The 10,824-nt window shown below is 39.0% G+C and overlaps 1 protein-coding gene across 1 annotated transcript; it reads right to left on the bottom strand.

The window, feature by feature from the left end:
• Positions 1-6,110: 6,110 nt before the first annotated feature.
• On the bottom strand, positions 6,111-7,051 carry CCDC54 (coiled-coil domain containing 54). Its single transcript, XM_069069902.1, is given in 2 exon segments — positions 6,111-6,373; positions 6,376-7,051. Coding segments are annotated over 2 exon segments (939 nt in total).
• Between the last annotated feature and the right edge of the window lie 3,773 nt (positions 7,052-10,824).

Here is a 10,824-nt window from a genome sequence, read left to right as displayed (position 1 = left end):
ACATATGGGTTTATTCAGATGTGGCTTGCGTGGAGGCCATGAATAATTATCTGTAGAGTCTCTTTTCTACAAAGGGAATCTTTGATTCTAGACAAGAGGGGAGCAAGAGGTTGGGGCCAGAGGCTGGCCACTACACTCTCTTGAGAGAAAGGTACTGAGCTAGAATTATATTTATCTCACCCGTTAAATATTGATAGTCTAAAGGAAAGAAATTTTAGATTCAAAGTGAGCTCCTGATACCTATTCCTTAATAGGGAAGGAGTGCTTCAAACTATACATCCAAGGTCTGACTCAATTCCCACCAAATGCCAGGTCCACGATGAACACACAAAGCAAATAAAACTATTTATCCAAGCTAAGAGCAAACAGACATCAGAAAAGGTATGCAGATGAGAATATATACCATGCAATACAAAGGGGTGAGTTATCTCGGGGGGGGGGGGAGAGGGAGAGGGAGAGAGAGTCAGAGAGTCTCAGATCTCACCTGAGGGGAGATTCCCTAAAGTCTTGAGCATAGTAGGCTAGACATAAGGACATGAATGAAGTGCTGGTTCCTCTATATGTCAGCTTCTTTCCAAAGTCTTCCTCTCTGTTCAGGGACTTGAAGAGAATCTGGAACTATATATCTTTTCTCTCAAAGTTGGAAAGTAAAATGCCAAAATCTTTCTTTTCCCAAGCTCTCTCCAAGTCTGCCTCTCACACAGATACTAGGCATCTCCACTAATAAAGAGAATCAAATATAAATAGGTGTTGAGGCACAAAATTAAGTATTTATAGCAGAAATCTTACTAGTGAAGAATGGGAAACAAAGCCCATCAACTGTTGAATGGCTGTACTAATTATGGTACACGAATGAAAAGGAAAACCTGAATTCTTTCCTTTATGGGAAATCTTATATGGACTGAAGCAACATGAAGTGAACAAAACCACAACAATTTACATGACTACAATACTGTAAAGGGAAACAATTTTGAAAGATTATAAAACCTTTAAAAATGCCCTGACCAGTTATGACAGGTGATAAACAAGAGGTACAGAAGGAGATATACATGACCAATGTATGTAATTGTTTTGCCTCCCTATACATACTTATTTGTTATATGAGATATTTTATTTTGGTGAGTTGGGTGAATTAATGTGAGATTAATTTAATTAATTAATGAGAGATTAAAAGAAGAAAAAAGGCTAAAAGGAATTTCTGAACAAGTTGCAAACTGGAATAATATGCACTTAAAAACAAACTATGAAATACAATTTCATGGTTTCATCTTCATGTAATCTTCTTTGTAAAGTGAAATGTTTATATTTGTTGATGATTATTAAATTGTTAAATGAATCCTTTAAAAATGAAATTTAATTTAAAGAAAGAAGTGTAGAAAGAGGAGACTATATCCCTGCCTTAAGGGAAGTGACAGTCTAGCAAGGGGCTAAGACACGCTCACAGATGGATTGAGTAGCAATTGTGGTGGCTATGGAGTCAGAGGACCTGAGTTTGAATTCTGGTCTACCATTTTTGTAAACTTGGGCAAGTCACTTAACCTATCTGGACCTTAGTTTCCTTAACTGTAGAATTAGAATGTTGGACTAGGTGGCTTCTAATGCACCTTTCAGCTTTACACCTACAATTCTATGAAATCACTTCACAGTCTGAGAATTGAATCTGTTAAAAGATTCCCATATTATTTTTTAAAAAAAAGCACCGTAGTAGGGAAATTTTTCCTTTAAGTGAGAAATAAGCCAGGTCTTTTAAGAAGTCACAAGAAATTTTTGTGTGATCTGAGATCTATCACCTTCCATGGTGAGAGAACACAACATTTCTCTGCTGAGAAAGCTTCAGTGCACCCCTATTGTCTTCAAACTCCTCTGTTGGGCATTTATAGAGCTTTATAATCTGGGTCCCATGGTATTTTTCCTTGTAATTAAACTTTACACCTCTTCACACTGAAACTTCAGCCAACCTGGCCTATATGTTAATCCTTATGTCTTTTTGTCTCTGTGGTTTTGCATAGCCTGTCTCCCATTTCTGAAATGTTCACCCCCTTTCCTTCAGCTTCTTGGAAAACTCTTACTCCATTGAAAGCTTAGTCCAAGTGCTATTTCTTTTAAGAGGCCATTCCTTATTTCCCTGAATTATTAGTCTCCTTCCCTCATATTATTTTGTCTTCATTTTGTATATATCTTTTTATCTGTCATTTAATTTAATTTAATCTTGTGATTTCCCAGTAGAAAGTAAGTTCCTTGAGGACAAGAACTGTTTCACTTTTCCTTTGTATCACTAGAAGTCTAATACACTTCCTGACACATGATATGTGTTTAATAAATACATGTAGAAATTAAAGAAAACCTGGAGACCATGCAATAACTGTGATTTGAGGTACAGATGGCTATAGTTAATAGTTAGCATTTGTGTTGCAATGTTAAGGTTTGAAAAAAACTTTATAAAGATTGTCTCATTTAATCCTCACAACTACCTTGGAAGGTAGGTACTATTATATCCCATTTTACAGATGAGGAAAATGAGGCAGACAAAAGTTAAGTGACTAAAAGAGGGTGACACAGCTAATAAGTATCTAAGGCACTATTTGAACTCAGGTCTTCCTGACTATAAGTCCAGTTCTCTATTCAGTGCTTCATCTACCTGCCTCTGACACTGACAAATTCTTAAATTGTCACAAATGTTATTTATGCAATTAATTAATTTGTCACAAACTTTACGAATACAATGATTAAATTTTATACACAATTAGAAGTGAAGGCATTTAAAAAATTTTATTTTTAAATTTTTTATGAAGGCATTTTTTTTTAAATTTTACATAGTAAGCATTCATTCATTCAATAGTACCTGAGGTTCCTAAACTTATTTGGCCTACCATCCCCTTTCAAACAAATAACACTCAGCACCCCCTGAAAATCTACTTTCTTTAACCCTTTAATGTATTTAAAAAAATTTTGTCATTAAAAAAAATAGAAACAAAAAATGATACATCTTAGATTTGATAATTTATTGTAAATTTGTGGGTTTTTTTCCTGCATTGAGATTTTGCAATATTGCATCATGCAACTGTACAGTATTGTACTGTAAACAAGTCATTACACTCACATATTCCTGCCGATGCACGCTGGACTCCCAACAATGCACAACACACTTGACTGTCAACACTTGCTTGTTAAGATGATCAGTGAACTTGGTCACTGATTGGTTATAACTTGCATTTTGTGGGTTTATTTGGAAAATAATGTAATCACTAGAGCTTTAACTCTGTTACACAACAGATGAAACATATACAAATAGTTTTTCAAAATTTTCTTATCTTTTCTGGTTTCCTTATGCTTCCACTGCCCCCTTATTTTTATTCAAGGCCCTCCAATTGCTCCTGAGGCTGTGCTACCACCCTGCCCTGGATCATCCCAATGCCCCCCAGGGGGAGGTATTGCCCACTTTGGGAACCTATAAATAGTACCTGCTATCGTACGGTGCCAACTATGCGAGAGGGGTAGCTAAAAGGCAGAGTAGGTAGACTGTGGGGCCCGGGGTCAGGAAGACTCATCTTCATGAATTCAAATCTGCCATGGCTAAGGACTATGACTTCAAGCCCACTTTGCTGGTTCTCATATGCTTGTACGTTTAGAATCCTTAAAAATAGCTCTTAAAGTTCTGTTAAGGTACAATTACGTTGGCATCACAAATTTAATTTTAAAAAGAATATCAAGAAAAGGGTGGGACGCTGGTTGTTCCTCCTTTATGACAACCTCTTGCTACTGGAAGGAAACCTTTCTGCTATCCCAAGCAACACAATTAACATATTGTATCGATCTGTCTCCTATTCCCTAATATTGCTTCTATCCATATTTGAAAAGAGGGTAGGAACTGGAGCTTTTCCTCAATTTTCTTTGATGGTTCTTCATCTGGGTCACATTAATAAAGTCTGGATATCTCTTGAGACTCTGTGCTAGACTCCTGTCTCTTCTTCCTCTATACCATTCACTTGGTGATCTCATCAGCTATCATGATTCAATTATCGCCCTTATGCATATGATGCCATATCTATATATCCAGCCCTAGTCTCTCTCCTGAGCTCCAGTCCTGGGTTACCAATTAATTGCCTTTTCAAAATCTCAGGTTGGATGTCCTATTGTCATCTCAACCTCAAATTGACACAAAGAACTCATTATTTTTTTCTTCAAATCCTTCTTCCAGACTTTCCTTTTACTGTCCAAGGCACCACAATCCTCCTAGTAACCCAGGCTTGCAAACCTCAGTTGACTACTCTCTCATACTTACTCTACACATCCAATTAGCTGCCAAAACTTGTCATTTCTACCTCTATAACATTTTTCATGCGCATCTCCTTTCTTTCCACTCAGCCACCAGCCTGGGGCAGGGTCTTTTCACCTTATGTCTGGACTACTGCAAAGTCTTCTGGTTGGTCTCCTTGCCCCAAGTCTCCCCCCCACTCCAATCCATCCTACTTTTCCTGAAGAGTAGGTTTGTACACATCACCCCTACTCAATAATTTCACTGACTCTATTATCTCCAGAATCAAATATAAAATGCTCTTTGACCTTTAAAGCCTTTTGCAACTTGGTCCCTTCCTATCAGTCCAGTCTTCTTAACCCTTTACTATATTCCTGATACTTTATGATCTAGCAATGCCTTCCACCTACATTCTGGCTGCTTCTGGTATGAAACAACTTCCACTTCCCCAATGCTCGGCTTTAAACTGGCTAGACCTCATGCTTGGAATGCGAAATTTTCTCTGTTACTTCCACCTACAGCTTCCCTGGCTGCCTTCAAGACTTGGAATAAATCTGAATTTCTGCAAGAAACCTTCTCCAGTCTTACCTTTCCTTCTCCCTAGAATTGCTAGTACCTTCCCTTGGTGATTATCTTCACACCAATCTGTACATATTTTATATGTTCAAATATTGTCTCTTCCATTAGAATGTTAATTCCCTGAGGGTGAGGGACTGTGTTTTTACTTTTTTTTTATCCCTAGCAATTAGAAGAATGGATGGAACATAGTAAGCACTTACCAAATACTTGTTGACTAATTTGTGACTACACTGGTGTTAGGAACCTCACCATGAGAAGCCTTCCTTTACAATACCGGTTAGCTAGTTACAACATTAGAGAGTTAACTAGAAGGTTAAGTGATTTGTCCAGGGTCATATAGCCAGTATGTATTACAGGTTAGATTTGAACTCAAGTCTTCCTACCTCTGAGGCTTTCTTTTCACTACTCCACACTACCTGTCTTGGGTTAGAAGTGAGTCATGGTTGGACCAGCGAGGTAGCACAGCGAGTAAGAGCACCGGCCCCAGTGTCGGGATGACCTAGGGGATCGAATCCAAGCTCAGACACTTAGCATCCACCTAGAAACACCTGCCCTGTAACCTTGAGCAAGTTACTTAACCCCAATTGCTTAAAAAAAAAGTGAGTCATAGAGATGTAAGGAGAGTAGGGTGATCAGAACTTCACCTTGGGCACTGAAATTTAAGGGATATTGACAACCTACTCTTCTGACACTGTAGAAACAAGTGAACTTAGCAAGAATTATTAAAATAAGAAAACACCTAGTTTGCATGATTCTTTCCTTCTACCTGCCTCCTCCCAATCCTCAAGTAGCTATGCTTTAGGTCTCTTTTTGACTGAGTCCCACTCTGTTTCCCTTCCCTAGGCAGCAGCATCTCCAATAGTGGTGTGGGATGTTCTGGAGTCTCTATCTCTACTGATCTAGGTGGTGTCTCCAGGTCTTGCCCCCTCAGCTGCCATGGGGCCTTGTGCCCTAGGTTCTCCCTTTCCCATTCCTGGATGGAACTTTTCTTTCTATATTGATTTGAAAGCTCTTTGCTGCTGTTTGTCCTGAGTGCATTTTCTGAAACTTTCCTAGTGCATAGAAATTGCTAGTTCTGAGTCTGGCAAATCCCCATGAAATGTCACTATCAGCATCACCAGGAAATGGATCATGACAGAACAGTTGGAGCCCATGCCTGAACTTTCTGCTCCTATTCAGAAACTTAGCAGAGCCCTGACTCAAAAAAAGAACATTTAATAAAGTGGGTCCCTGCTGCCAAATAGACAAGGGACTACCCAGGGCAACCAAGATACATTTATTTCATGTCAGTCAAATCATGAGATAATAGACTCTCTAAAACACTCTGCATTCCAGTTACTCGTTTTTTTGCAGAATGAAAAAAGCAGTAGAGGTAATTGAAAGTAGATAGGCATAGAGTAGTCAGGCATGTGAAAGGCCCAGCAAATGGATAATGTCTTTGGGCTTTGAGCTGGGGCTTTCCAGGGAAGACTGTTGGTCTAGTGAGGACCCATTGGATGAATTCTTCCAGTTTGGTAGTATTGAGAAAAAATCTCCACTCCTCACTGAGTTTTCTTGACTATTGTGCTGCAAGGCTTTTATCATCTGGGAGCCAGCTTTTTCATCTCGGTGGGGTCTAGATCCTGACATGCCAGGGACTTTCTCTAGTTCAGCTGTGGCCACCAGTGAATTTTGTTGAAGTGAAGGTCCCATGATGTTGTGGATTAGTTCCACTATCTCTCTGCTCTTCTCTCCATCAGGAATCTCCACACAGTGCAAAGTGGAGCATGCACTCTGAGTTTCTAGATCTGTGACTATCTTTTTCAAAACTGTGACTTCTTCTCTCATTAAGAGGAGGTCATCAGCTATTTTAGATTGCCTGTCTTCATTAACACTCACCCTGGTTTCTATCACTTCCATCTGCTTCTGGTAAGTATCAATTTTTTCCTGGATTGTGGACATGGTGGCAACAATATCAGTCAATTGGCTCAGAAGGACATCCTGTGAAGTTTTAACGTCTTGAAACATTAAGGCTAAAGGTAAATTCATTTCCTCATCTCTGCTAAAGGCATCTATGGGATGACCATCTGTTGCCTTAGATAGTACTCTTACTGAAGTCCAGGGCTGTACCTTGTAATTCTGAACATCATTTTAAAAACATTTTTGCACTGAATAGTTATTTTTAGTCCACATGTGCCCAGCTGTAGTTTTGACCCTTTTGGTCAGAAGCCGAAGCATTTTTCATAGTAAAATAGGGTGATTGTGGTTGAGGGGGGGTAATGGGAATGTAAATTTAAAGATCTTTCCTGCCCCTAGGCTAAAGTGCACCTGGAGCCTGGGGTGGGAGGCTTGTTTTTCAGTAGATACTTCTTGATTGGCCAGTGAGTCAATAAGGTTGTTACATTCTCTGAACCAGGAGAAAGCTATATAAGCCCTGATGTGTAGCTTTGTTTTGGGGCTCACTTTGAGAAGTGTTCTGTGATTTGATCAGATGAAACTCTGGAAAGCTGTTGTCCAGAGCCCCCCTGGCTTTGAAACCCAGATGTTGCTTGGTATGGATGTAATGGTTGGACAGTTTGGATAATTCTGTCTGTATATTGTGAAGTTCGGGGTGCTGACCTCTTTCCCCTGAACTAGGTAAAGGATACATATTTGACTGATTAAAGTAAGCTTGTTAACCCATTTTGAGTTGCTTTCCTTTATCAAAGCAGATCCAAGAACCTGTTTGAGCAGCCACCCTGGGGAAGCTGGGGTGCTTGGTGCTACAGGGGGGAATTTAGGGGAAGGAAAGGAACTAAGCCAAAAACACAGGGGAAAACAACACTGGGGCAAAGTAGGTCTTCCCCTTACTATTTGTTGGATGGCTTCTGGGTATGCCAGCTAGAAGGCCCTAGCATGAAGAACACCAGAGATAATATTAAAGGATGCCGAGTTGCTCTCTCCTCTTATGACAACACAACTAGAACTCTTTAGAATATTAGCAAACTCCAGACTCCTTTGTGGGTTGTCCAGGTGACCAGACTCTGATGTCACAACGGCTATTGCCATGGAAGTGGTTCAAGTTTAAAGCTATAAAGTAGCATTGGGTCATACTTTTCCTAGATTTCTTAATTACATTTTATATTTCTTTAAAAATCATCTTCGGAAAACCCGTCCTTGGAAAATGTTGGCCTGTTTAGCATATTGGGAGTTTGTCGTTGTTGTGTCATTTTGCTTGAGTCTAATTCTTCCTGACCTCATTTAGGATTTTCTTGGCAAAGACACTGGGGTGTCAAAATTTGCCATTTCCTTCTTTAGCTCATTTTACAGATGAGGAAACTGAGGCAAATAGGGTTAAGCTACTTGCCCAGGGTCACATAGCTAGTAAGTGTCTGAGGTTGGATTTGAACTCAGTTCTTCTTCCTGCTTCCAGACCTGGTGCTCTATTGACTGTGCCACCTAGTGGCCTCTATTTGGTGTTAGCATTTAATTTTATTCCTTGGACATTTAGCTTATTTCTAAGAATATCTTTGAATATCCTGGTGATAAAATGACTAAGTATATAGTATGATTCTGTTTATCTAGGGAACTAAAATTTATTCCTTAGATTTATCTCCTTCATTGTGTCCTATTCGTGATTAATTATCTGCTAATTTCAATATTTGAAAGATTGTGATTTTGTCAGCATAGATATCCTGTTCACCCGTGCAGTTCACAATAACTTAGAGAATTGCCTAGAGCACTGAGAATTTATTAAACATTAGTGTTTGATGTGGTCCAAGAAATCATTAATTGGTCACCAACTCTCTGATAATGAACATTTCTGAACTTAACTAATTCTTTCCAGTGATGGCAGGCAGTCTCTTGTTGGGACTGTACTCAGAGCCTTTCCCGCTCATCTCAGAGGATGTGATCTGCTAGATCCAGGGTAACCCCCACATTAGGATGAAGTGTCAAAACAGGTAAAAAACCTTGACATGATCTTCATCTCCAGTAATAGAAGCAGCTGTCCAGAATGAGGACACTAAAGTTCCATGGTACTCTGCTCTGATTAGCTATATCTGCAGTGTTATATTCAGTTCTGCATTTTGGAAGGATATTGACAACCTAGAGGATTTCCAAACAAGGGCAACCAGGCAAGACAATCGGAAACTATGTCATATAAGGGCATTTTTGGGGAATGAGGGATGTTTATCCTGGAAAAGATGACTCAGGGGAGGAAATGATCGCTCTTTTTAAGTATTTGAAGGGTTGTCATAGGAAAGATGGGTTGCATTTATTTTACATGTCTCCAGAGGAGAGAATTAGGAGAAGTAAGTGGAAACTGAAGGGTGGCAGCCTTTAGTTCAATCTAAGGAAAAATTTCCTATCTTAAAATAGGCTGCTTTGGAAGGCAGGTGGTTCCCTTGTTCTGGAGGTCTTCCAGCAAAGACTGAATATATACCATTCAACATTTTTATCAGTGACTTGGATAAAACAACAAGCAACCTTAAAAGTGTGGATGATAGGTGATACTAGTTGGGAAGTGGCTGAAGTCAGTGTTGCCTTCTTGAGAGTGATGATGGCAAAATTTTCAGTATAAGCATTTACCTTAGAAATCAGCAAATGCTACAAATCTGGCTTGATTTATTATTTTGTTGATTGCATAGACATAAGAAAGTGATGATGAAAATGTTAATGATGCAGAATAAACTTAAAGGTGTGTCCCGTGTACATTTAACAACCCCCCTTCCCCAAGCCAGTTATTAAACATTTCTCAACAAGTCAGTGGATAGAGGGAATTATTTTTCAGGCACATAGGGAAGAGATACAGGAGTTCTTATAGACTTAAGGTACATGAACTTAAAAAAATTAAAAATAAGTTTCCATATAATTAATTTCCTTTATAATCCTGAGTTTTATTTTCTGCATTAAAAATAATTTTTCCATTGAGTCCATAGTCTTCACCAGCCTGCCAAAGGGATCCATGATAGAAGAAAAAGGTTAAGAACTCCTAGAGTAGATGATATCTGAACTCCCTTCCAGGCTGAATGTTTTCTTGAACTTCACTATGATGTCTCCATGTACAATGATACAGGGACCAGGTCTGTACATCGCTTTATACTTTTTTTCTGAATTCCTCCCATAACACAGTCATTACCACTAATTTTGGCATTGATTTATATATTGTCATCTTTTATTTAACTCTTTGATATCTATGTGTTGCCTCTTCAATCGCATTGTAGAATGGAGTTATGGGAAGGGTGTTTAGTGCTAATTCCCAACTCAGTATCAAACACAGTGCTATACAGAGTCATTTAACAAACATCTGTGAATTGAACTGAATTTTAATTATGTGGTTATAAGAAATCATCATCTAATGAATAATCTTATGCAAGCACTTCCTCTCATCTCTGCCCATCAATAGCACTGTGTCCTGAAAGGGCTGGATGATTTTTTTTTTTTCTGAGAGCCATTCTCCTCAATTCTTTTGTTCTGGTACCAAATACCAATGCACCTCCCCCCTTTTCCCCTCTGGTGTTAGATTTACATTACCTCCCAAAGCAAAGCCCACACAGTGATCATCCTTAATGATACACCCAAAAGGAAGAGGAAGTAGGTGAAGATAGCATTTATAAGCCTTCTCCTTCCTTTGATAAGCCCATAACCCTTTTCACATTCAATAAAATATACAAAGAGACAAATATTTAAGTGTTGACTATGGGCAGGATATTGTAGGAACAATTCCTGTGGTTAAGCCTTGGTTCCCCCATTATCTAGTTTTGTTTAGTCAAGTAATTTAAGCCCAAAGCCTCCATTTTTTCAGCCCTTAGAGTGAAGGCAATAGTTGACTGACCTGGCTGTTGTCTGGGTTAAATTAATGAATGAGATTTAATTGGCATAGAGAACTCTCAGATAAGAAAACTCTCTCTACCAGTGCAGCTTGGTATCCTCTTCACAAGAAGTTAGAGCGTGACCCAGAGTACTAAGAGCTTACCCAGGGTCACATAGCCAGAATGTGTTAGAGACAGGATTTTAACTCAGGTCTTCTT

Source organism: Petaurus breviceps, unplaced genomic scaffold, assembly GCF_028583685.1.
Source record: "Petaurus breviceps papuanus isolate PSGF00001 unplaced genomic scaffold, PetGlider_PUasm1.0 90792, whole genome shotgun sequence".
Lineage (NCBI taxonomy): Eukaryota > Metazoa > Chordata > Mammalia > Diprotodontia > Petauridae > Petaurus > Petaurus breviceps.
This window is presented reverse-complemented; position numbering and strand designations above follow the sequence as displayed.